Source organism: Sitodiplosis mosellana, unplaced genomic scaffold (genome assembly GCF_009176505.1).
Source record: "Sitodiplosis mosellana isolate CC-2019 unplaced genomic scaffold, AAFC_SMos_1.0 Smas_scaffold_3, whole genome shotgun sequence".
Lineage (NCBI taxonomy): Eukaryota > Metazoa > Arthropoda > Insecta > Diptera > Cecidomyiidae > Sitodiplosis > Sitodiplosis mosellana.
The window spans coordinates 2,261,776-2,288,994 of NW_022595246.1; the positions used below are offsets into that span (position 1 = coordinate 2,261,776).

The 27,219-nt window shown below is 35.7% G+C and overlaps 6 protein-coding genes across 11 annotated transcripts; 4 read left to right on the forward strand and 2 right to left on the reverse strand.

Annotated features, from left to right (window-relative positions):
• Positions 1-36: 36 nt before the first annotated feature.
• On the reverse strand, positions 37-4,214 carry LOC129565490 (regucalcin-like). Its single transcript, XM_055440440.1, has 4 exons — positions 3,848-4,214; positions 678-1,275; positions 434-572; positions 37-342 (listed from the first exon to the last, which is right to left on the reverse strand). Exons 2-4 carry the CDS (start codon positions 1,273-1,275, stop codon positions 147-149), a joined length of 933 nt encoding a protein of 310 aa, XP_055296415.1. The 5' UTR covers positions 3,848-4,214; the 3' UTR covers positions 37-146.
• Positions 4,215-5,580: 1,366 nt separating this feature from the next.
• LOC129565486 (zinc finger protein 595-like) lies at positions 5,581-8,573 on the forward strand. Its single transcript, XM_055440433.1, has 3 exons — positions 5,581-5,739; positions 5,795-8,171; positions 8,280-8,573. Exons 1-3 carry the CDS (start codon positions 5,721-5,723, stop codon positions 8,470-8,472), a joined length of 2,589 nt encoding a protein of 862 aa, XP_055296408.1. The 5' UTR covers positions 5,581-5,720; the 3' UTR covers positions 8,473-8,573.
• A 103-nt stretch (positions 8,574-8,676) lies between these two features.
• LOC129565654 (myoneurin-like) lies at positions 8,677-10,115 on the forward strand. Its single transcript, XM_055440762.1, has 3 exons — positions 8,677-8,802; positions 8,887-9,023; positions 9,100-10,115. Exons 2-3 carry the CDS (start codon positions 8,981-8,983, stop codon positions 10,113-10,115), a joined length of 1,059 nt encoding a protein of 352 aa, XP_055296737.1. The 5' UTR covers positions 8,677-8,802; positions 8,887-8,980.
• LOC129565488 (zinc finger protein 234-like) lies at positions 10,111-12,678 on the forward strand. The gene is made up of 3 exons (XM_055440438.1): positions 10,111-10,622; positions 10,688-11,913; positions 12,004-12,678. Exons 1-3 carry the CDS (start codon positions 10,604-10,606, stop codon positions 12,430-12,432), a joined length of 1,674 nt encoding a protein of 557 aa, XP_055296413.1. The 5' UTR covers positions 10,111-10,603; the 3' UTR covers positions 12,433-12,678.
• LOC129565487 (neprilysin-2-like) lies at positions 12,665-22,057 on the reverse strand. 3 transcript variants are annotated; one of them, XM_055440435.1, is made up of 8 exons: positions 21,818-22,057; positions 15,503-15,627; positions 14,751-15,247; positions 14,492-14,665; positions 14,028-14,422; positions 13,540-13,949; positions 13,357-13,461; positions 12,665-13,279 (listed from the first exon to the last, which is right to left on the reverse strand). In XM_055440435.1, the coding sequence occupies exons 1-8, from the start codon at positions 21,841-21,843 to the stop codon at positions 12,792-12,794; spliced, it is 2,220 nt and encodes a 739-aa protein (XP_055296410.1). In that variant the 5' UTR covers positions 21,844-22,057; the 3' UTR covers positions 12,665-12,791. The 3 variants fall into 3 exon arrangements, with proteins under 3 accessions (XP_055296410.1, XP_055296409.1, XP_055296412.1); XM_055440434.1 differs by lacking the exon at positions 21,818-22,057 and adding an exon at positions 18,091-18,484; XM_055440437.1 differs by lacking the exon at positions 21,818-22,057 and adding an exon at positions 15,705-16,063.
• Positions 22,058-23,642: 1,585 nt separating this feature from the next.
• Positions 23,643-27,117, forward strand: LOC129565960 (uncharacterized). 4 transcript variants are annotated; one of them, XR_008687682.1, is made up of 3 exons: positions 23,643-23,904; positions 23,999-25,438; positions 25,562-27,117. XR_008687682.1 is itself a non-coding variant. In XM_055441377.1 (2 exons), the coding sequence occupies exons 1-2, from the start codon at positions 23,769-23,771 to the stop codon at positions 24,964-24,966; spliced, it is 1,104 nt and encodes a 367-aa protein (XP_055297352.1). In that variant the 5' UTR covers positions 23,643-23,768; the 3' UTR covers positions 24,967-27,117. The 4 variants fall into 4 exon arrangements, 2 of the variants coding, with proteins under 2 accessions (XP_055297352.1, XP_055297353.1); XR_008687683.1 differs by having other exon boundaries at positions 23,654-23,904; positions 23,999-25,473; XM_055441377.1 differs by having other exon boundaries at positions 23,999-27,117.
• Positions 27,118-27,219: the final 102 nt, after the last annotated feature.

Here is a 27,219-nt window from a genome sequence, read left to right on the forward strand (position 1 = left end):
GCTAAATGAAAATGGTTAAAGATAACGAGCTGCAGATAAGTATGAAATTGTAACAGTTGTGTTTATTTAATCAATGTTGAATTTGTTAGAATTTTTAACATATTTTTCCGCATACGAGCTTCTTAAAAATTATTTTCGTTTTGGTCTTATACGCGAACTCTAACGCCTGGAAAACCTTTCACGCCCAATCCGGTTACTTTGAATAATAGTCCGGCGTTTACATTGTCAGGGTCATCTTTTGCTCCAGTTGTCACGTACAAAATGTCCAAATTTGGACCTCCGAAGGCTACAGCTGTAACTTTTTTAGCGGGAATCGGAATCTCCAATAGAATTTTGCCGCTTCTGTTTAGAGAAAAAAAAGGAGAAACATAGTTTGAATGGAAAATTATGGTAAATAACTGATGAAAAATTATGAACGATAAAAAAAACTTACTTTGGATTGACTTTGAATATTTTGGATCCTTCAAAAGCGGTAACATAGAGGTTGCCGTCTGTGTCAATGGTTAAACCATCTGGAAGAAATCCTGGATTTTTGCCATTTTTGCTAAAATCGATCACAACACGTTCATTGGCTGGAAAAATATAGATTTGTTTGGTGAAAAAGTTTTTGTTTTCAATGGATGATTTTCTATCAATGCTTAAGTGAAAAATAAATTTAAAAAAAAACGTTCACTCACAGAAATCACCAGTGCTTGGATCCCAGTCGTACTCTTTCACATCAAATTTACACGAATCGATGTAGAAAACTTTGTTTTCTTCTTCGTTCCATGCCAAACCGTTGGAAATATGAACGTTATTTACTAATTCATAGACACCGTCACCCTTGATGTATTTATACAAGGAGCCGGCAGCGACTTCAAAAATATCGCCACACTTTTCACTGCGCATAGTGCCACCATAGAATCGGCCCACGGGATCAGCTTTGGCCGCGTTAAAGCGATTGTTTTCTTTTTCTTGTTCAACTTCGAAAGCGATGGGTCCAATGATTGCCTTCGTTGATAAACCATCCCAGTGCACGATTCCAACGCGGCGGCCCAATCCAAGGGCATATTCATCCAGTTCACATGTTTTCGTACAATTTGCGACCGGAATCATGAATCCAATCGAAGGCTCACCATCAATCGTTGCCGAATATACTTTATTCTCTTTGTAATCATAACGGAAGATTACGCCCTCAATATCATTATAATACAAACTTTGAGTGTGCTCGTCCCAATGGCATCTCGTTCCAATGACCGTCTTTGGCGATGGGATTGCTTCTACTTTGAATGACATCTATTGCACACAAATCAAATAAGCAAACAAAATTACAAAAAAAAAACTATTGCATAACAAAGGGCATCGTTATCAATGCAATAAAAATGAAGTGGTTCTTTCCTCATCAAAATTTCAACTAACCAATTTGTTTTCGACTTCGTTGCAATACTATTTTGTCGCTAAGAAGAATTTTTTTTTGAAATTATTTCTTTGTTTATTCAATAAATAGAAATTGAGTAAGAATTCCGAAGTCCAGATATGTCCGTCGACAATTGTTTATAACAATGTATCGGCCATTCCACACGAAATCAGGGAAGAGTTGTAATGTGAGGTCGCCGAATTGGCTGAAAATTGGCTTGAAGTCTTGTTTCCGATAGAAAAAGAGAAAACCAAAATCTCAGGCCTAAAAGTGGCCCGCCTTTCTGAGTTAACCCAGTGTGAATTTTTGGAAAAATTGAAAAAATCGAAAAAAGGGTTTGCGCCAACTAAAATCTAACTGTGAAGTAGTTGACACATTGCCAAACCTATGATACCGTTGGAAAGGGAATCGATGGGGCTACAAAATCCGCCAGTAACCTATCCTCTATGGCCCCATTGGAACCTCCAAAAATGGGTTCAAAGTATAAAATGTTAAATATCTCAAAATAGTGGGGTTTTTTGATATGTTTTTTCTGCGTTTTTTTGCGCTTATGTCGCGCCGCTTCAGATGGAAAAATAAAATTTCGTGTATACCCCCCATTCAGTTCGTGTATCTGGCCTCAGCAGTTGAATCATATGTCATTTTTCAGCGTTTTTGTGGGAAAATGGTCAAAAATGGCCTCTTACGACATTTTGATATGAGAAAACTGCTATTTTTTCGTCAAAATACATGAAAAAACGACCTTTTCCACATCGGTTTACCTATAAATTTGGTCCGAAACTGACTTTTCTTCATAGAACAAACGAATGGTCGAAATCTGCCTACAAAATCACATTTGTGGCATAGAAAACCCACCTATAATGGGCTGTCATGATTCTATTTCCACGTAATTTTTGACGAAAAATCGATTGAGACTCATCTCAATCCTGTCTGATGGGTCTAAAAGGTCTAAAAATGACCCTGCTTCAGAGGATGTTTTCAACTCGCAATAAAAACACTTTTTTTGCTTCAAAAATTCCCTATTCTGCATTCAATCGTGAATGGCTTTTATTTTCCAGCGGAACAAATGAAAATATACCAATTTGCTTACCATTTGGGCTCACTTCAGCGTTTTATATGTAAAATCTCCATTTCGAGTGATTTTTCCGATGCTAAAGTCGATTTGAGACCAAAATACAACAAAATGGGTGTTTGATTGTTCACAGGCCCCCATTATTTTCGAAAATAAATAGAAGTTTTCTAACGTAAAATTATCGAATTACGCAAATTTAAGATACCTCCCATACAAAATGACCGCTTTTCAGAACAATTTCTACATAAAACGCTGAATTGAGCCCAAATGGTAAGCAAATTGGTATATTTTCATTTGTTTCGCTGGAAAATAAAAGCCATTCACGATTGAATGCAGAATAGGGAATTTTTGAAGCAAAAAAAGTGTTTTTATTGCGAGTTGAAAACATCCTCTGAAGCAGGGTCATTTTTCGACCTTTTAGACCCATCAGACAGGATTGAGATGAGTCTCAATCGATTTTCCGTCAAAAATTACGTGGAAATAGAATCATGACAGCCCATTATAGGTGGGTTTTCTATGCCACAAATGTGATTTTGTAAGCAGATTTCGACCATTCGTTTGTTCTATGAAGAAAAGTCAGTTTCGGACCAAATTTATAGGTAAACCGATGTGGAAAAGGTCGTTTTTTCATGTATTTTGACGAAAAAATAGCAGTTTTCTCATATCAAAATGTCGTAAGAGGCCATTTTTGACCATTTTTCCCACAAAAACGCTGAAAAATGACATATGATTCAACTGCTGAGGCCAGATACACGAACTGAATGGGGGGTATACACGAAATTTTATTTTTCCATCTGAAGCGGCGCGACATAAGCGCAAAAAAAACGCAGAAAAAACATATCAAAAAAACCCCACTATTTTGAGATATTTAACATTTTATACTTTGAACCCATTTTTGGAGGTTCCAATGGGGCCATAGAGGATAGGTTACTGGCGGATTTTGTAGCCCCATCGATTCCCTTTCCAACGGTATCATAGGTTTGGCAATGTGTCAACTACTTCACAGTTAGATTTTAGTTGGCGCAAACCCTTTTTTTCGATTTTTTCAATTTTTCCAAAAATTCACACTGAGTTAACTCAGAAAGGCGGGCCACTTTTAGGCCTGAGATTTTGGTTTTCTCTTTTTCTATCGGAAACAAGACTCCAAGCCAATTTTCAGCAAATTCGGCGACCTCACATTACAACTCTTCCCTGATTTCGTGTGGAATGGCCGATATATATATATATGCGCAATGATTCAAACAGCGGTATTAAATCACAACCCGTAAATTCACGTACCCGTGTTTACCCGATATAAAAATAGGATCCAACATTTCCGAATAAAAATAAACTCTTCGCAAAAAATCGAACAACAAATTAGAATTTATTAAATTACTCACATTAATTGGTTTGATTTGTTCGTAATTTGATCAATTTGTAGGCTGGAGTGAAGTATTTTAAGTTTTTATCCACTGTATGTGTGCCCTTATGAGCTGTCGGTCATTTACTGTTGGATTAATCTTAACTGCTGGACATAAACAGCTGTAATATTTGCTGAACACTGAACTTTTGCCTGTATCGCCTTATCAGCAGCAAGTGACCGTGTATGCAGTATCTGTGATGCAAACAACCATATGATCTGAACTGACAAGTGAACTCACACAATATTCGCAATAAAAGATTTTATTATTTAATTAAACGATTCGTTTGAAAAAAGCTGATACAGAGTAAACAATAATAATGATCATCTTGTTGTCAGCAAATTGGAACTCAAGGCGTTATCAATATATAGCGCAATGTTTTTGTTTTGCTTTCGCTTTGTTTCGCATTCGACTCATTGGCGATCGGACATGCGATCGGATAATCTCGTCTCGTTTTGACTCTAAATTTATACAAGTTTGATGTTCTACATATAAATATTCATAAGCATATAAAATAAATCATTTCTTTTCCAAATACTTTATTGCAAGTGTCAATCAATTTTGCTGGATACTTGAAAAATAATTTAAATAAAATTTATGCAGATTCTCCTTTTTTACAAATTGAAATTTCCGATTGCTTTAGCCAAGTATTAATGAAGTCATTTCTTCCCCATAAACTCATACTGGAATAACGTAAATACAAATAAACCTTTTCCCCTTCGCAGCTAAAGTACTGTGAATACAAATGAGTACTCAAACAAATACTTGAGCGTCAAGCTCGACGTCTGGATCAATAGCTATACTATAGTAAACAAAAAACCAATTTTGACGCAAAGAATATAGTGATATTAGAGCATGGACTGCTTATTAACAACATCTGAATCATTTCATCGAATAAGGAATAATCTACTCTTTTTCACGCTCTCGTACACGAAGATGATGGAAGAGTGAAGAAATAAAAACATAAAGCTCGTCTACTGTGTGAAGTAAAGGCGTGAAAAAAAGCGTGATGCTCTCGAAGCGAGTTATTGTTTGGCTTGGGGTGAGTATTTAAGCCACGATGAATCGCCGCATAAAACACTTGCAAATAAATTTGCAAACGGTGAATATAGGCCAACCAATTTAAACGATTGTGACTTCATCGTTTGCTTGGATCAATGCATACATTCGCGATTGTCGCTAGAAATCGTGTATTTTATGCTTTATGGTATATTTGCTGTCGCATATTCAGCACCAAAAAAGAAATGACAGAGCCTAGGTTAATATGTGAATCGAAGAGGAAAATGCAGTGTGAAATAAAAAAAATACAGAGATGTGAATGCATCTTATGAATATTACCTATGCCACAAGGTTCATACAAGTCAATCTGCCCTGTGTGGTCACTTTCGTATGAAGCACAGTTCAGAAGCAATTAGATTTCGATGTAATATTTGTGGAAAGGCATTTTGCACCAATTTTGATCTGAACAATCACACAAAGTGTCATCATCAACCGTTGATCGATCGAAAGTTGAAAAAATTATTTTAGATTCTCATGTCATTTTTATTTATTTGTTTTCTTTTTAATTTTTATTAAAATAACTCCTATTCCGTTATCTGTGAATAAGTTTAATAAACTCTTCATTATGAAAATGACTCAAACCAAAGTATACAAACATTATATTTCTATTTCTCCTCTGGATACTTTAAAACATAAACAAAAGTACTTACATCAATCCAATTGAGCTTGACATTTCGGAAGAAAACAAACGAAGTTGCTTTGACATTTGGAAATAAAAATATTCGAATAAAAATCTGTCGCTTGTTTTATTTAGTTTGATTTATTGGTTCAATCGAGGCTATCGCATTGAAATATGACCACAACGAGAGCGGGTAAGATAAAATATTCAAATTAAGTGAATGAGTCAATGAATTTTCTCTTTTACAGTTCATCAATGTTTGTTTTGTCCTCAAACATTCGGAAGTGCCGCTGAAAAAGATGACCACGTTCTAGAGCATTTCACTCAAGAGACTTGCGCCGACTGCGATCAAAACTTAATTCGAATCGGTTCCAATTTGTATACTGTACACAATGCGGTTACATGTATCAAGGGAAAAATCAAATCCGAGGAGCACATTGAATCGTGTTTTGTTGACACTGTTATTTCGGAGACAGTCGCCGAATATGAGACACGAATCAAAACCGAACCCATCAGCACAGCGTTCAATGAACGTGTATCATTGAACAGATTACTACCGATGGAAATGCCTCCACTCGCACCTATTAGAGAAATGCCACCTCTAGTTCCCATTGGAGCTGTTCACTATCCTGAAAATCCTCACTCGATCCACCTAGAAGAAATAACCATCAAAGAAGAACCAGCTATGCATCACGAGCAAAAAGATCCTTCAACGCATACAGTCGATGCAATCGATAAGCAACCACTACCGAGTACAGAACCCCGAACAAGTAGAAAGAGAGGAGGACGTCACATATGTAATATTTGCGGAAAAACATGTGCTCGAAAAGATTCATTACAAGGTCACAAAATACGAAAGCATAGTACAAACACTTATTTTTGTAAAATTTGTTGTCATATATTTGACACCGAAAACCAATTGATACAGCATAAAACTGTGTGTGAATCAAAAAAGAAACAGCGACATGAATTTAGGAAATTAAAAGATAAGAATGCATCGTATGAATGTTACTTATGCAGAAAAGAGTCTCCAAATCATGCAGCTCTAAGTGCTCACACTCGATTGTCGCATACTAATCGTCATAAATTCAAGTGCGAAACATGTGGAATGCACTTTGTCACAAAGCCAATGCTGCAAGTTCATCAACAACGACGTCATATTGAAAGTTTGAAAAATCGAAGATTCGTGTGTAGTATTTGCGGAAAATCGTTGAACAGAATGCATAGCCTAAAGAAGCACATGAGTCGACATAACGAAGAAAACCTATTCAAATGTTTAATTGAAGGATGTGACGAATGTTTTGTGCTTGCTCGCGACAGAGATGAACACATGCAAACTCATACAAGTCAATATGGTGAACAGGCAAATGAACAAAAACAGCAGAGTGATTGGAGCTCCGTATTCTTGGGCGTTCGTCCCGTCGCTATTGAAACCATTTGGGAAAATGAAATACAAATCAAAACAGAGCCCACATTTGAATGTCCAGATGATCCAGAAGTACAATATGATTACCAAAGTAAAGAAATAGCATCGGCAAGCAGTTCGAAGACGAGAACCGATGATATATCTATGGAAAGGATCGATTTGAGGGAGGTCACCAGTGTTCAATCAAGTCAACATTTTCCAAATGAATCCAACTCCAAACGAGAGGAAACAATGGTAAAGAACATACGGACACCATCAACATCGATTGGCAAACAGTCGTCTCAGAGCGATAAAGGCAAGCGTAAACCCGTCGAATGTGATATTTGTGGTAAAATATTGAGCGTACAAAGTTCACTGGCACGGCATAAAATACTCTTGCACAGTGACGCAACCACTTATTTTTGTAGATGTTGCACAAAGATATTTGCAACCGCAGACGAACTAGCCCATCATAAGCCGGAATGCCGTCGAAGAGTAAATGGCGGCGCATTTGATTGCAACATCTGCAAAAAGACTATACACTCACGTAATTCCTTTCGCAAGCACATGCAATCGCATAATCCCAACAACAAGTTCAAGTGCGAATTATGTGGTGTACATTTTGCACAGGAGGCAACGCTTGCAAATCATTATGCGGTTCATGACAGAGGAGCACAGTTTCCATGTGATATTTGTGGAAAAATAGTATCTCGAGCCGATATACTAAGACTTCATAAAATTCGAATGCATTCGGGGACACTGTACTGCACGGTTTGCTGTCGCATATTCAGCACCAAAAAAGAAATGACAGAACATAGGTTAATATGTGAATCGAAGAGGAAAATGCAATGGGAAACGAGAAAAAACAGAGATGAAAATGCATCTTATGAATGTTACCTATGCCACAAGCTGTATTTAAATCAAGCTGCTCTGCGTGGTCATCTACGTTTCAAACACAGTGCAGAAGCAATTCGATTTAAGTGCAACATTTGCAGGAAGGGATTTTTCACAAAATTTGTACTGGATAGTCACACAAAGCGTCATCATCAACAGTTGAACGATCGAAAGGTTATGTGCACGGTTTGTGGTAAATATTTGGCAACAAATTCACTTCAGAGTCACATGTACATCCACACCAAACAAAAGCCATTCAAATGTCCTCATCAAGGCTGCCGAAAATCGTTTCGATCTAAAAGCAGTATAAGTGAACATATGAGAAGGTAAATATCTATCACTAATACAAAAAAAAAGTATCATTTTTATTAATCAGTTTCAAAGTATGTTATCTTTTCATATTTTCTCCCCATTTTCTTCCTTTATTTATGAAGTCACACTGGTGAGAAGCCGTTCAAATGCACTGTCGATGGATGTGATCAACGATTTTCTTATGCTGTGGATTTTAGACGACATAAATTCAAAATTCATGGCATTTTTGCAAAAAAAATCCCGTGCACGATTTGTGATGCAATTTTTCCAGAGAATACCCTATTGAAGGCACACATGAAGAAACACAATGTGTAAAATTAGGCTAGTTTATTCATATGTCAAAAATGCAATTGAAATTTCCGCTATTCCATTATCTATGTTAATAAATTTTTCATTAAAAAATGATTCAAACCAAAGAATAGGAATTATATGTTTCTATTCCTCCGCTGGATACTTTAAAATGTAAAAAAAAAGTACTTACATCAATCCAATTGAGTTTGAAATTTCGAAGGTAAACAATCGAAGTCGACTTGACATTTGGAAATAAAAATATTCGAATAACATTCTGTGGCTTGTTAAGGAATTAGTTTGATATATTGGTTCAATCGGGGCTATCGCATAGAAATATGACCACAACCAGAGCGGGTAAGACTTTGAATGTGCTAATATAATGTGAATGTAAAAATAATAATCAAAATAATGTGTTGCACTGAATATTCTGTTTTCCAGTTCACCAATGTTTATTTTGTCCGCAAACATTTGGCTGTGCCGCTGAAAAAGATGACCACGTTCTGGAGCATTTTGCTCAAGAGACTTGCGCGGAATGCAATCAAAACTTGATACGAATCGGTTCCAATTTGTATACGGTACACAATGCGGTTACATGTATAAAAAGAGATTTTAAAGCAGAGCCTCATTTTGAATCGTGTTTTCGTCGTGTAGAGCAAGCAGTTCTTCTAAATGAGCAGAAGGAAGAACGTATTGTTATTCATTCTGTTGTCTCCGGAGCAATTGTTAGGGATGAAATGCAAGTCAAAGCGAAAGTCGAAACTGAAGGTTATTCAGAAGAGTTACAAAATCAGACAAAAACCACGAAAAATTTGACCACTATCACCGCAGCAACCAATGATCAAAATGATAACAGCCAAACAATGAAGGATGACTTTACCTTCGATTCCATCTATTCTGATGAATTCAACTCGGAAACAGAGTCATTTACAGAAGATAAAGAGCAAGATTTTGTTACAAACTTAGATGAGTCAAAGAAAGACGAAAAAAATTCCAAATCCATTCAATCCAATCGCATTGAATCAGTTGACACCATGGCAGTTCAAATGGAAGAATGTAGAGTACATCTCAACAAGATGCCACGAATTCATTCTTGTGAATACTGCACAAAGATATTCACAACCGAGGATAAGCTAACAAATCACCGGTCAGAATGTTTCGTGAAAAATGAAGTAGGTCATTCCGAGAGCCCCATTGAACAGCCAAATCAATTGCAAAAAAAGAAGGCGCAATCCAAATATTTGTGTGAAAAATGTGATAAATTCTACGCATCCGCCGCTTCACTTTACAAACATAAAACAACGAAACATAGTACACCTGGAACACATGTATGCCTTACATGCTCCACAGTGTGCAGGACTGAAGACGAATTGACGAAACACCGTACCGCCTGTCGATTGAAAAGGAGAAATAGACTCAAACACTCAATAGATGCTAATGCAACGTTTGAGTGTTACTTATGCAAAATATCATCTAAATCGATATCATCCCTTTTTGGGCACATGCGATGGAAACACACGATGGATAATGTCAAATATAAATGTAACATCTGTGGAATGGCATTTTTCTCCAAACATTTGCAGGAGGTACATATGAAACGTCACACTCAACCGGTGAACGATCGAAAAATTATGTGCAGCATTTGTGGAATATATGTGAAAAAGCAGTAGAGCAGAGCATATGCGACGGCACACAAAAGAGAAACCATTCCATTGCATAATAGAAGGATGTAACGAAAGACAGTTTTCGTACACTACAAATTTTCGACGATATAAATTCAAAGTACACGGCATATTAACGAAGAAAATCCCATGCTCAGTGTGTGGCGATGTTTTTCCAGAAGTATTTCTGTTGAAACAGCACATGCGGAAACATTGAATAAAATTTATTTTTTTATTGTTAATCTGAAGAAAAATTTATAATCCAATTTATTGTATTGCAATTCAAACTTCATTGTAATGGAAAATGAACTGTTGGTACTTTAGAATGTAAACAAAAATACTCAAGTCAATCCGAATGAGTTTGACGTTTCGAAGGTAAACAATCGAAGTTGACTTGACATTTGGAAATAAAAACGTTCAAATGAAAATCCGTCGCTTATTATTAAACAAGAAATCGGCTTTATTTATTGGTTCAATCGGGGCTATTACATAGAAATATGACCACAACGAGAGCGGGTAAGATAAACAATTCAAAGACATTCAAATTAAGTGAATGAATCAATAAATTTTCTCTTTTACAGTTCATCAATGTTTGTTTTGTCCTCAAACATTCGGCAGTGCCGCTGATAAAGATGACCACACTCTGGAGCATTTTGCCCAAGAGACTTGCGATGACTGCGATCAAAATTTGATTCGAATTGGTGCCAATTTGTATACTCTACACAATGCAGTAACGTGCATTAAAAGAGAATTTAAAATGGAGCAACATTTCGAATCGTGTTACGTTGAACATCAACTGGCACCGAATGAAGAACAGAAGGAATGCATTGATATTCATTCCGCTAATTTGGAAACAAACACTACAAATGTAATTCAAGTGAAAACAGAAGTCGAAACTGAAAATCAATCAGAAGAATTACAAGATCATTCACACGCTATAAATAAATTAGAAACGCCTCACACATCTGGGGAGGCCACTGGTGCAATTACTGGTGGTCAAAGTGACGATGAACAAATACCACCCGACGATCATGGGTGGTTGCATAGTGATTCTAGTATGGACTCGATTTGCACAGGAGAACTAGATACTAAGACGAAATCAGTTTTGCAATATAATTATGATGATATACCTAGAGATGCCTTGAGAGAAAAGCCAAAAGAGCAATTGAACTTTAATCAAACCCGATTCAACTGCACAGTTGAACCTCAACCCAAGGAGGCAAAATTGGCTAAAATATCTCAGGAGCAACCAGAAGAGTGTAAACCACTCTCTCAGAGATGCTCAGAATGGGACACAATGGAATCGCATTTTTGTGAGAAGTGTTCAAACAGTTTCCTGACGATTGAAGAGCTAAACGAACACGCATCGGAATGTTTTGTTCCAAATACTGACGGATCATTCGAATGTAATATATGCCAGAAGAAACTAAGCTCAATAAGAACTCTCAAGCAGCATAGAGTATTGAAACACACACCGGCCGGGACAAATGTTTGTAGAAGATGCGCCAAAGTATTTGTGACCGAAAAAGAATTGGAGAAACATCGTCCAGAATGCATATCAAAATGGAAAAATCGATTCGGAATCAGAAAAATAGTAAATGCAAATGCCACGGTCGAGTGTTATCTATGCAAATCAAATTACAAGTCAATATCCTCCCTTTTGTCACACATGCGATGGAAACACACGATGGATAATGTCAAATATAAATGCAACATCTGTGAAATGGGATTTTTTGCGAAATCTTTGCAAGACATGCACATGAAACGTCACAATGAACCGTTAAACGATCAAAAAGTTATGTGCAATGTATGCGAAACATTGATTCAATCATCTTCATCATTATCATCACATACAATGATTAAGCAATACATTGTAATTTTTTCGTAATTTTTTCAGGTATGCGGAAAGTTCCTAACGAAAGGTTATTCGATTAAGAATCACATGAAAGTTCATTCTGGTGACAAACCATTTCCATGTACCCACGTTGGATGCTCAAAATCGTTTCCAACCAAAACCGCTAGATTTATACACTTGAGATCGCATAATCCAGAAGATAGACTAAAATGTCCGCATGACGGGTGTTCGAAATCTTTTCTCAGTAAACCATCTCTAACAATACACCTACGTTCACACAGCGGCGAAAAACCGTTTAAATGTCCTCATGAAGGCTGCCGAAAATCCTTTGTGACCAAAAGTATTATAGCATCACACATGCTGATCCATACGGGAGAGAAGCCATTCAAATGCGAGCATTATGGATGTAATAAGGAATTCCGAACAAAAGGTGCAAGAGATCGACATATGGGTACAAACGCGCATAAATAGTTGCTTTTCAATTCCAAAAAACCCTCAGTCCCGATTGGTCTGCCTTCATCTTTTAACGAAAAGAACCACAATCTCAAAGTTTAACGGCAACTACAGTACGACAGGTGTGTTTTTAGGCTGTTAAGATAGCATAAAGCCCCTAAATTAGATTTGATATAGGCAGTACTTAAATGAAATTGTATGTTAATTGAAATATTCATTTACTTCAATCCAATAAAAAAAGACGATGGAGTTTTCTCAAACTTATTTAATTTACGGCATTTTATAATAAACATTTCACAATATTTTCCTAGTATTTCTAATAATCTATTTACTGCATTTAACTCATAAAATCGAGTTGAGTCAAACTTAACTGAGAATCACCAAATTTCGCATTTTTTCGATGGATTCATCGGCGTTCCAGACGCACAATTAAAATCCTTTGCAAACTCTTTGTTATTTTTCACGGAGCCAATGACACGGAATCGACTTGGTGCATGTGAGTCAACGGTTATGGCCATCTTTGTGTACCAGTCACGACTAGCAGAGCACCAAGTCTGAGCAGCTGCAATCCAAAACATTTGCTCTGCTGTGTACTGCTGTAGTCCGGGCAATCTTCGTTCGGCACCATTTTTTTGAGTCCATTTCTTATAAGCAAAATAGGCACTCTTCATACCGCCATTGTCAGCAATATTTTCGCCCAACGATGATTTACCGTTAACTGGCATCTTTAATTTTGGTTCCGTAAAATTTCCATACTGCTCAGTGATGCATTGTGTGCGATTAAGGAATTTTGACTTGGTTTCCGGTAACCACCAATCTTTTAAATTGCCATTCAAATCGAATTGACGGCCCAAGTCATCGAAACCTAAATGAAAAGCACAAAAACAAACCCACATTTTATTTTTAATAACGTATCAATATATTTTTACCTATTCGGCTTACCATGCGTGATTTCGTGACCGATAATTTGGCCTATTGAACCGTAATTCATGTAATTTGGCCGGTGTTCGGATAAAAATTTGCCTTGAAGTATACCCGCCGGGAATTCTAAATGAGCAAAACAAACAAATGTATTTTTAAACTCACGTTTCAATCTTTTTGTTTTTGAAAAAAAAAGACACTTACGAATGCTATTTTCCAATGCTGAATAAAATGCATTCGTCATGGCTGGTGTAGCATGTGCGAGCCAATCATTTTTATTGACTGGATCGTATAGTTCGCGAAGAGCGTATTCCGCTTTAAATTTATTCAAACGTAATGCATTCATTAAATATTCATCGTCTTTCATCTCCAGCGACGAATAATATTCCTCTAATTTGGTGTTGTTTGTTAACTCTTTGGGATAGGCAATGTGTGCCGTTAGCTTGGTCGCTTTGTCAATGGCAGCATTTTTAGTTTTCTCGTCCATCCATGTGACTTTGTGTAACATTTCAATGAAAGAACTTCGAATGTTTTCCACAATTTCTTCAGCATGTCCTTTGGTTTTATCGTTGAAATATTTTCGCACATAAAGAGCCCCGACTGCCGGCGAAAGTCTGAAAGTGGAGATCATGGATGAAGAAAATGTGGGTGAGATTTTTAGCTTCCACTTTTCTTAATTTTATTTAACTTACGTTGATGTTGTATAAGAGATGCACTCTTTCCACTGCGACGTGCCGCTCTGACCCGGTTGACCATCACCATTACCAGTCATCGCAGAGAGATATTGAATTTTCCGTATGCGAACCAGGTCATTGAGGAAATTCGATGAAACAATGAACGATCGCCATGCAAAATAGTTGGCAATCGTACGCTTCGTTGTGTTTTGCAGAATAAACGCCAAGCGCTCAAAGTAAATGGGTGAAACAACGACAACCACTTCTGTGCTAGATAACTTCATTTCCTTGGGCATTATAGCGCTAAAGTAATCTGTCCACCGGATGTGCGGGTATTTTGTTTCTAATTCACTAATAGTATAAGGATTGAATTGAGATTCCCCGTCGCGTCGCTCTTCGGCTGGTAAGGAAATCTTTGAGAAGAAATGAGAATCAATATCAAGGCATTGCAGAAAAGGGAAAGCAATTCAGCAGTGGTTTACATTGGCTAATGCGCGTTCAAAATTCAATACATCCAATAGTTCATACGGGGCTGTGCTTACATTGGCTCCAAAAATAACCGTTATGTCTACCATATAGTCGTAATAGTGCTGAAGCATTGGGTCTTTTTCGTTGAGCAAAAACTCACGAGCTAAGCCAAAATCCGGCTGATCAACCTGAATAATTTAGATTTGAAAAAGCAATTACTTTTGCTCTTATTTAAGAAAAATGGACATGTGTTCAAGATTCTGTATATATTACCCTCAACGATCTGGTCGATGAATTCTTCAAATGAGCTCCAATCGAAGTAGCCAACAAGTAATTAGTGGTTAAACCGATTTCTCTCATTTCACGTATTGATTCAATCCAATCCCATATCGTTTCATTCCATTGTTCACCCTCAACAGCTGGCCAGCCTCCAATTTGGCGTAAAATTTGTCTGAATGGTTCCAAACCGAATGCTTCGACGGCCGTTCGATTCATACACGACTTGTGTAGATTCTTCACTAATGCAAACACATTCGATTCCTTCGGAGCAATTTCATCTTCGATGATTGTTCTTAATTGAATATCAATTTCGTCGGCGAGTGTTGAGAATGTATCAACCGTTAGCTTATCATCCGGAATGTATGTATTTTTAACAAAATTCCCGCATGTAAATTGATAAAAGTCATTGCATGGTTCAATTGTTGTATCCATGGCGTTTAGTACATGCGATGCGGCCGTAATGCAACCGCTCGTGAAACACAATGCCATACCTAAAACAGCAGAAGCATCAAAAAGCAACAACAAACAAAGAGAATTATCTTTTATTTTAATCGTAGGTAATTGAAAAATTGGCGCGATTCGCCAATTGATTTATCTACCAGTCACCTTATACCTCAGTCTCATAAATATGTGCATCAACAAATTGCGCTACTGTATATAGTAAAAATATATACGATTTATTTGATGAGCTGCGCACAAATTCAATTTGATTCATGATTCGTTCGGTTGCGTGACTCGTTTCTTACCTGCACTTCCATTGAATACAATGAAATAAAAGACGAGTGACGTCACAGCGATTGCACCCAGTATCACATAGAAAGTTAGTAACACCTTCTCCAAAGTTGTCCGACGCTGCCATACGTTTGAATAGCTTCAATGAATGAAAGGGGAAAAAAAACGTTGTATTTAAAATGTATTTATAAAAACCGATTAAAATAAATCATTTACTTGTTCAGTGCATTTGAATAACAAATCACGATCAATTCTAATTACTTTTATTTCTTTAATTATTTTAAATCAAGAGGAAAAGCACGACTGTTTACATCCTATGACATCTATCTCAATTTCACGCATTTGAGACATTTCTGTGGTACGTACATTCAAAACGATTCTACGTCGTGAGCTATATGTCGCCGAAAACAAATACCATGTTTTTGGTGCACCAAATAAACATGTTTTCTTTTAAATTCGATGGAATAGAATAATGTGCAAAACGTAGAGCAAAAACTATGTCGTCGCTATAAAAAAACACTCCATCCGCATCACGTGTGGATATAACTTTCACGCCACGATAACATTTCTTTAAATAATACGCGCATATGCAAATATTATCATTGTTTTTTATCATGTCTCGCCTACGAATCATCTTCTTTTTTGAACTGATGCTGATTCAATCATATATTTGCGTATTGTAAACAAAAAAACTGGTTTCGTTTATAATATACAGTTAAACCGAAGAAGAATGACATATTTTGAAATGACCTCTGTGTTATAGTATCTAGAATTTTTGCGTAAACTATTGTATTTGGTATGATCTTCTGAGTGGGAATTTCGTGGAGAAAGAAGTATATTCGTTTGCCAATTGATTCGTAGTTTTCGAGCAGCTATCACGCAGCCATCATGAGTCACTCACTTTCCTGGAATGTGTTTGTTTCAGAAATGGCCACAATATGCATTAAAAATTAATTTATTAAAATGCGCATCTCGAATTTTGACTCTTAGCTTTTGCTTAGTTATTGTTTCTAGGATGATCAAATCAACGTATGCAATCGTTTTTGTTTTGAGTACATTTGTATTAATTTATAATATTGTCATTAGAGGAGCCTGTTCTGAGTAAGTATTTTTTATAATTAATTTTTCTTCGGAACCAATAATAAGAGACGCTAATTTATTCAAACTTGAACGCTTTTTGACATGACATTCCATGTCGTGCATGTTCATATTACATTCATTTGTGTGATTCATTTTTTTTATGATTAGAATAATAAAATCTTAAAATAGCACGCTTCCCATCATCTTGCTTTTTATTCAGGCTTATAATTAAAATCCTGTTTCATGAATAACACAAAAAAAAGACAATGCTCGTTTGGTTAATGAACATCACAAGAATAAGTGGGTTAGAATACTTTCGAAACCAAGCAAACAACGGTTTCAATTCAAATTCGTTTCACCTATCACTTTCGAATCGTATCTTTCTCCGAAAGTAATCTTTTTGCGCTGTTGTTCGAATTGGTTGAATCGATGTTATTTATAAGCGTTCACTTCATTTCTATTGCCATTCATTCCATCAAGTGCCATTTTTTTTATATAGCAAGTGCCGAATGTTATTTCACGGGTAATTTAATTGATTCATGGTACGAATCGCCATATATATGTACATGTATTTATTTATTGCATAATGGCTATGATTCATAACCTATGATAATTGAGTTGATAGAATCACGTCAACGAAATAATTTATTGGTTGCACCTCTTCATTTATCTGTCTGTATTGTCTCAATCATTTCCATCATTTTTTTTGTTTTCGACCATACCCCAAGGCATCATTCATTTTATACACAGTTAACGGCTTAAGATCCAGTGTCTCGCTCAAATCATACATATTTAATTCAACGCAGACACTGGAAATTATCAAATTCAAATCTATCGCAGAAATTGAGCGAAAAGTTGGAGATGACGAAAACTGGATAAGAGAAGAAACAACACAGCATGTTAATATGATAATTGTGGTTGCTGCTATTTTTTTTGGGGTAAGATTGCTTGTTTTTTCTGAGCCTGCAAGCATTATCCGAATTTTGAACCATAAAACCCGAATTGAAATGTAACGCGTCGCATTGTCCATTTTTGGAGATTTTGTGTGAATTGGTCGGGTTTATGTGTGAAATTTTACATAAAATCTTACAACTTAAAAGTGTCAGCACGTATTTCGGCGCTTCCTTCTCTTTATGTTTGTGTAATTTCTTCGAAAAACATTCGTCAATTCATTCAAGTGTTTATGTGTTTGCAAAGCGTCAAAATTCGAAGTCTTTTTTCGGCACTGAATGAATTTTGCGATGCATGGCAGTCAAACCGAAATTCAAACAATCTGCGTCGGTTCCAAATGAATTGGAATTGATTACAAGCACCAAGTGATTGTTGGCTTAACGCTTTTCGATTACAATTGAGCACAATTTGTGTAATAAAGAAATTCGTACCGTTAACAATATAAAAATTTTCACTGGCTTAATCGAACTTTCACTATATCTTTCTGCGATAATATATATATATATATACATATAGCCCACTCGATTGAGGAAACGCACAAAAATATTATACATTATGGAATAATGCTTACCCAGCGTTGATATTATGAGTTTGGTAAGTCATGGTAACAAAAGTTTTCGTTTGTTTGTTTGTTTTTTTTTCTTATTCACTATAGAAATCTTGCGATGCGTCGGAATAGTAACGGTTTTCTCATCGAAATTATACGCACATGTTTACACTAAACGAAACTCATTTTCAATGAATAATTGGTTCAAAGTTTCTAAAATATTTGCACAATTCACAGCGGAAGAATATTTGAATAGTATTAGTGCTCGGGTCTAATGTCTACAGCTTATTTATTTCGCGACCTAATGTACAAAAAAAATTACTTTTCCGACAGCTAAAAATATTGCAAAAAAAAGAAGAAATAATTCCGCGCTTATTGTTGTTTTGATCGTAAGTGTTCGGCCCAACATTACTTAATGTGATCGCAAACGGCATGCTCCACGATATTTATATACTCTTCGCGCGCGCGGCGAAACGCAAAACGAAACAAAACAACGGAAAGACGATGTACAAGCGTCTTTCTCCTTTGTTTACTATCGCACTTTGAATGCATTTCTCTCTTTTCCTTTACTGTTAAGTGGAGAGTGTTGTACAAACAACATGAGAATTAACCAATTCTGCGCGACTGTTTCATTCTTTCTTGTGGCCTCGTTCGAAGCAGGTTTCTCTCTCACTTCAACCTTTATTAACTTTCAATTTCTTTATTTCGCTGGTGTTTCGCATTTGATTCTTTTTGTACGCGCTATTACCAAGCTATAATAACATCTAGCATGTTTGGGTTTCATTGATTTTGTGAATTAATTTTATGGCAACGTTATTTAAAACATTGTAAACATTTTTTCGCATTTGTTTTTATCTTATTTATTTGTCCCTTGTATTCGCCGATGATGCGAGGGATAAAGTAGCATCTCTTCAGAATTTCTAAATGAGAAAAATGCGAAAGCAAAACAAAAATTTACTTTTTACGACTTACACGTGCATGCAACGAAATTGTTGTCATATGCTGCTCACAAAATTTGAATCAAAAATTGAGATTCGATTAAAATTCAAATGTTATCTCAAAACTTTGACTCGAAAGTCAGTGACTCAGCATTCAATCGGTTTCCTGCATTTTTATCAGCTGCAAAAGCGATTTGCATTGATTTGAGCCAGGAAGACTTTATGAACAATAGTTTGTGTTTACTGTATGACTGTGTGTACAATCGAGAGAGAGAGGATGATTACAGTGTGCTTACACAATGTGTAAATAATGATTTTATGCGTTGTATCCAGACTAATTGGAAACCGTACCAAGCTACCAAGATATGATCATTGTGCCAACTATTTCGAACATTAATACAATGTGCAATGTGCATACAAACTAGTAAGTCCATTCGATTGTTGTAAAATTTAAGTAAATTAAGAGTCATTTTATTTCGTCCTCTTTGGAGAACTCTTCATCTGCTCTTCACATCATCTTATGTCATCTCACTCAACTATGGTTTATGAGCCGTACATCACGATTGCTCATTATCTCCACCGTATTTTAGCATCCGATGAGTTTTTCGCGCTTTAATTGCCAGCTAAATTTGATTGATTGAAATTTTTCCACAATATTTCAGTTGTGTTGTCGTCAACGCATTTAATCATATTAAAAGTGTATGCATTTCAATGCGAATTTAATGTGATAAAAAAAACGCATCACGAAGACAACGTCGAAATTGACATCTACAACTATTGTAGTCTGGAGATGAAGAGAAGATATATAAAGTTTACATCAATTGACACGCTTTTTGCGTTTGGTTGATTTTTTTTTACTTAAGAATTCATGCCATCCATGCCTAACCAGACGAAGAAGCCAGTCTCAAATTAAGATCGCACAACCGATTATGTTGATTTATGTATAAAGTGTCATTAATTGGCATCCTCGCATTTTTGAATATTTATTTGAAACTTTCCATAACTGTAGACTGCAATACGATTGGAATGCTTTTGTATTTTATGACCGTGCAAAGGCATTTTGCGGGCGAATCAACTGTTTACGACAAGGAATACAGAATTTTTGTCAAGTTCAGTGAACGCTTCACTCTGTTCCACAATATACGAACCAAATTTATTCGAAAATCAACGAAAGCGATTGGATACCCAGTTGACAAAATGTGTTTTTCTCTTCACTGTGGAGGTACCTATGTATGTATGCATATTCAGTGCCAAAAATAACTCTTGCGAAAAATGTACAAAAAAAGAGGTAAAGTCCACTGCATTTAATTTGTGATGACAACAAAGTAAAATGAATAAATTTGATTATCTTTTATTTGTTTACTCCTGTGACGTTTAATGTCCCGTCCTAGGGGCGAGATACGAATTCTCGTAGAGTGTAGTTTCATTCAATTTTATATATTTTTGACATAAAGCCTCTAATTTTTCTAGTTTTGGTGCAAAAGTGCTAATATTATGCTATTGTTTCTAGTAAAATTGGTTGCAGAGCGTATTGACACTGTCAATACAACGCTTATGGAAGACCTAACGGGACTATTTTGTGAACAATAAACAATACGTCCGTAAGCGTTAACATTGGCAAACCTAATTCACTAATTTCTTCTATTTTTCCTATTTTATCGTTGAATAATGTTCTAAATTTACTCATTAAAATTTCGTGTCTCCCCCCTAGGCCCCGTCACTAATGTTTGCATACAGTAGCACGAGATCGCGAAAACACAGTCTTTGTTCAAACTTTACGATGTTTTTTTCTTTTCGTTTGAACTTTTGATTTTGAAATGTTTTGCTTTTTTGCTTTTATTAGAGTTTGGTTCAATAAAAAATTGTTTGGTTCTGTAATTCCGCATTGTGATGATACATCTTCAGTTTTGTCTTAATATAGTTTTTTCTGGTTCGACGCATTTCAATTGGGTTTTTTGGGGAATACAGATTGATTTTATGATAAGATCTTGGAATCATTCAAATTGCTTAATATACATATTTTCGACTAACATAAGTTTAATTACGTACAATGATATATATGCTAATACATGTTGAACCGACAATAAAAAAAATTAAAAGATGAATGGGCTATGTATGAATTGGTCAAAAAAAAACTTCACGTGCACATTTCGGTGACATGGACTTTTTCTAAAGAAATGATGAGTGTTTCAATTTAAGAGTTGTAATATTTTTCAAATAAAATCGTTAATATCTCTTGTTGAAACACCTTTTATTTAAAAAAAAAAAAATATGACGGCAAAGCGTCTTAGTTCATGTTATCAAAAGTACGTGTTACTGTTGGCACTTTCACAAATCATCTTTTGCTTTTTTTGCGTGTCTGATTCGTATTTCATAGTTCAAGTGAAAATACTGTTAAACACTTTGTTTTTTAATTGGTATTCCAAATGGGTTTGACTACGGTTTGCTGTCGTGAATATTCGTTCAATGGCAACGACCGCAAAAAGCAATTCGTCTAATGTCTTTTCATGTGTCATACGATTTGCATTTGCAAAAGATCCAAAACCGCACGACGTTTGTAATTACACTTTATGTCGCTCACAGCATTTGAAATGAAGAAAAAATTATATTAACTGCTTCAAAACAGTTACTTTCCCATGATGGAAAAAAAGTTGTGATTTTTTATGGGGAACTCCAATTCGATTAAATCTTTCTTGGTATGAACTAATAAAAATTCACCTTGAGTTTTAACCATTCGACAATCATTTTGCTTTTTTTTCTCCTTTGAAGTGACTGCGAAAAGAAGGAATAATATATGCTGATTCATTACTTACATTGTTGAGAAGAATACGCCACACATGGTGATATTTAATGAAGATGCACAAATTCTTCACATTAAAATACAAAATACAATCAGTTTAACAAAACAGTAGGCAATCGATTAACTATGGCTTGGCTTGGCTGATTCAACTCGATTGTTTCGACAAAAGCGACTGCAGTGAATGCGATTCGAGATGCGACTGCAGTGAATGCGATTCCAGATGCGACTGCATTCACATCTAATTTTAAACTGTGAAAAGCATTCCTTTATCTCTCAATACAGAAGTGTTCACTCCATGCACAATTCATTTGAAACTAATTGTTGTCATTGCGCAGTACGATTTTACGAAAATTGGTGCAGCTTTAATTAATTCTGAAATTATTTTTATAATAAATCGAGCGTTCATTAAGTAGAGTAAACACACTATATTTGCTGTATGCTGTAAAACTATAGAGAATTGTCCGCACAGTGAGACAAACACAATGTACAACTTTTTTTGTGTCGTAATAAATATTTATATATTTCTTGTAATTATTGTTGATTTTTATTATCCTAGCTGATTCAGTTGCTCTGTACTTTGGAGTCGCGCGCATTGTCATTATGCGCCTCGTTGTCTTCCCAATTTAAATCGTTTCGGTCTTTCTCTGCGTGAGTGAGGGCTAGACTACCGAAGAAATTAGGAAAATCTTTTAAAATGTTCAATCAATTCTGTGATCAGTTTAAATCTTTAGAACCTTCATGAACTTGTACTGCTTTTATATATTTGATTCGATTATGAATTGAAATTAGCTCGATAGTATTTACATTTTGTTATGAAAGCGATACAGAAATTCCATCCTACTCAAATACCTTAATATGTAGTTAAAATTTAAAAATAGGCCTTAAAATGAGCAATTCCTCAAGGTGGCAAAAGACGGCATCTGAAAGACTTACTCCAGCGTATGCTCAATCGTTTTGAAATAATTTGATGAGAAATGATTTTTTTTTTGCTTTAATGAATATCAACAGTTTTATGATTGCTTTCGATACAATAAAGAAGTTTTTTCTTTTTAATAACATTGACAAAAAAATATTATTGCACACGAAAATTCGAGCTTCTCCCATCAGTAAAATATTCTATGGAAAGAAAATACTGTATCTAATTAATATTTCTTATTATTTTATAAAAAATGAATTAAAAATAAGGAAATATTCCATTAAGAGCAACAGTCTCATTTTTTATCATAAGATATCAACATTATTTATGTTTTAGTCTCAAAAATCAACATGGATCTGCCTGAATTTTTCGTCAGTTTATCTACCGACATAAATTGAACGACGACTTTCGTTGTCCCAAAGTCACAAATAAAACGAGTGAAATACGCTTCATATAACCTTTGTTCTTTTGGAAAGTATACCAAAGGCTATTCTGGACCGTTGATTATTTGATCAACCAAGAAAGTCGATTTTGCTTGTACGTTGTACGTTGTACGTTGTACGTTGTACGTTATTGCTCTCATAAACCTATTTATATAAATATTATCTAAAAGTGCTCAGAAATCACTATGTAAGATGCTCAACTATGAAAAGAGGCGAGAATTAAATAATATTGTAACAGTTCTTGCACTCTTTCCCAGCTAAACTACTTTATTCAGCTAGTACTTGGCGGTGTAAAATAAAATGAAATAAAAATACTCGCAAAAACTGTAGAAGATAAATATTTTTTTTTGAATTTGATTTTTGATTTAATTTTTATTTTTTATTTCTACTGTTTAAATGATTCAAACAAATTAAAGTTTCTTAAGTAGAAATACAAGTACTTTTGAGAATGATGAATTTGACGTTTCAAACGTAAACAATGGGTAATCATGACATGAGAAAAATATTGAGCAGCAATTCGTATTTGTTCGCAGTCAATAGAACATTATCAACGTGATCTAATCCAGAACTTGCTTTAATTTTTATTTGAGATTTGGTAAATCACAATGGAAAAAGGTGCATCAACGTCAGACAAATCCGAGTCTAATCGAGCGAAGGAGCAACAAAATCCATCGGGACCAACATCAATTCCACAATCTCCAGCTAAAAGACGTAAGGAAGTCACAAACGAAGACGATGATTGTGAGTAATAGCATATGAGGCCCAATATTCGACGTAATCTAACCGATGGAAGTCACTATCAATCATTTTCATATTTTTTTTCTTTCAATTTTAGATGTTGTACAGCAATCGTCCTCTACTCATGAGCCACAATACTTCATGTTGTTAGAGGAAGTGTATCAAAGCAACAAGTTGCCATTGTCACTTGAGCGTCTATTACACAACTTATGTCAAAGCAACATAAAAGCGCCTACTGAGTTCCTGATAGCTGTCGTCTATTATTTATTCCTTGAATCCGGATTTGGTCCCGCAACACTACCAGCTGAACTGAAATCGAAGATACATGTGCACTGGGGCTATAGTTTTGTCGCACAAATTCCCGATTACTCATGGAAAATTGCAGCCAACGAGATCTCGCAACAATACCACCAGTTGCAACACAATGCGACTGCATCAACTGCCGGTCAAACGGAGCAAATTTATGAGTTCAAATTGAATTTACTGCAACATTCGAATGACGACATGCAATTGATCATCCGGAAAATCTTCGGTGGAGCTGCTTTGTGCGTTATATTCTGTTTGAGCCGACAAGAACACTCTACAAGTGTCATTTTACCCGTAAGCGAATTCATCAGTGCCAATGAAATATCGAATGTCGACCATATTTTACAAAGTCCGCTGAATTTCTTTCGAAATGTTCGAAAATTGAATGAAACCATCAAGCAAAATCTGATTTCACCATCACGCAATGTGGCAATGTATGAAAGTGCCTATCCAAATGCCGCATTACATGGAATGCCCAAGGAAATATTGTGGACACTTTTCAGATACCTACGAACTGATTTGCAAACACTGCAACAAGTCTCGAAAACATGCGTTTACTTGAGGAATATGGCAATTTCATTTCTGAACGAATCAAACATTCAACTGAGACATCGCCGACCAACACCACTAATCTACGATAGATCAAACCAAATTGGTCATCGTTCTCGATATCGCATCTTCCATGAAATTCCAGGCGTTGGATTGTTCCACGGATATAAACCGCATTACTTTTGGAATCGATCACATTTTCGAATTTAATTGCAAAAATACTGAGTTTTCACTCAAAATCCAGAAATATACCATTTGATTGATTCTATTAAATTCGAATGATAACATTGATTTTGTAAGAATGTGATTGAGTAAATATGAAAGATTGTATTGTTTTGGAAAAAAAACAGACAGCTTTTCCCGAGCTTGACCTTTTTAGTAAATAAAACGATTAAGCAGAAGTTATCAGGAACAGAGTTCGCATTACAAAATCGAGGAAAAGTGAGAGAATATCATAATTTATACATTATAGCGGCATACGATACACAATATGTCATTATACATGTATGTACTTGTACCAGCTCAATTTCTCCTTCGAATACTCTAAAACATAAACAAAAAATACTCAAGTCAATCCAACTCAGTTTGACGTTTTGTATTTAAATTTGGAAATGTGAACATTCGGATAGAAATCCATCGCTATCAAATGATGAAATTGGTTTGATTCACTGGTGCTTGCAAGGTAATCATACAAAAATATGACTAGAATGAGAGCGGGTAAGACTTTGAATGTGCTAATATAATGTGAATGTGGGAATAATCAAATGATTGTGTGGCAATTAACATTGTTTTTTTTTTCTTGCAGTTCACGAGTGTCTGTTTTGTCCACAAACATTCGGCAGTGCCGTTGAGAAAGATGATCACACTTTGGAGCACTTTGCTCAAGAGACTTGCGCCGACTGCAATCAAAACTTGATTTGGTGGCGATTTGTATACACTACACAACGCGGTTACTTGTATCAAAAGAGAATTGAGAGCGGAGCAACATTTCGAATCGTGTTTCATTGAGCATCCGCTTGTACTAAATAAACAACCGGATGAATGTATTGGTATTCATTCCTCTAAAAACAGAAGTTGAGACTGAAGGTCTTCCAGGAGAGAATGGCCTTTCACGTCGAGTGCCAGCAGATCTACATTCTTTGCTGAATGAGTGTCATCTGGAATCGAAAATTTCGCAGTCGAGTTACACAGAACCGATAGTGATTAAAGAAGAACGATATGACATTGAAGGAAACCAACCGTTTGACGGTCAGTCAAATTTTATCGAAATACAAGAACCAGGGCCACATCAATCAGTGGTTGGAACGAAACAGAAGAATGAAATTCTCAAAAATGAACACTCTATGACACAGTCCAGTTCAGATATCGATCCGAAAGAGTGCACCGTTTGTGAAATTGAAACATAGACAATCCTATTTGAGACATATGCGACTGCAACATCCAATCTGTATAAAATTCAAATCCCATATCGACCAAATGCCGAAGAAATCCACACCGCAAAAATGCAGCGAAAGAACAAATGAGAAATGCGATGAATGTGATAATGAATATGCTTCAACAAGCACACACATTTCGGGGCCATAAAGTTCGCATGCATAGTGCAGTAGAAACAATTTTTTGTCACCGTTGTGCCGCTGTATTTTCAAGCGTTGATGAATTGCAAATTCATCAAGATGAATGCCGGTTGAAACATAGACAGTATCAACAACGGCAACGGAAGCGAATACAAGAAAACCAGCACCATATCCGCAGAACATTCGAGTGTTATGTATGCAAAAATCGAATGTACAAAACGAAACGAAATCTGGATATGCACATGCACATGCAATCGAATCATCCGACTCAAGATGATCACGATGGAAAGCCAATGTGCAATATTTGTGGTAAATATTTGTCGGGGATTGCAGCACTGAGGTATCACATCGCCACACACACACACACACATACACACAGGCGAAAGGCCGTTTCTTAAGTGTCTATACGAAGGATGTGAAAAACTATTTAGACGCACAGGTAATCGAGATGCACATGTGAGAGCTCATACGAACCCCAAGCCACACTATTGTACGATCGACAATTGCAATGAAAGATTTGTCCGTTCTGAAGGTCTTGAACGGAATAAACTCGAAATTCATGGTATACCATTCACAGAAAAATTTTCATGTACAATTGGTAATGCAATTTATCCAACGAAATATATCTATTGAAAAAACACATGCGAAAACATAGCCATATAAGATAAATTTGTTTCTCGTGTATTTATGACTTATTTGATTTTGAAACATGTAATAGAAAATATTGTCTATCACACACTACAATGTCATTTTGGTAAATAAAAAATTTAGCTGATAAATGGAAAAATAGACAAAAGTTATCATTTCGAATTCAAAAAAAAAGCATTTACTACAAATGTCTCATTCTTTCTTGTATTCTAAAGTACAGCGCTTTACTTAAGAATAAATA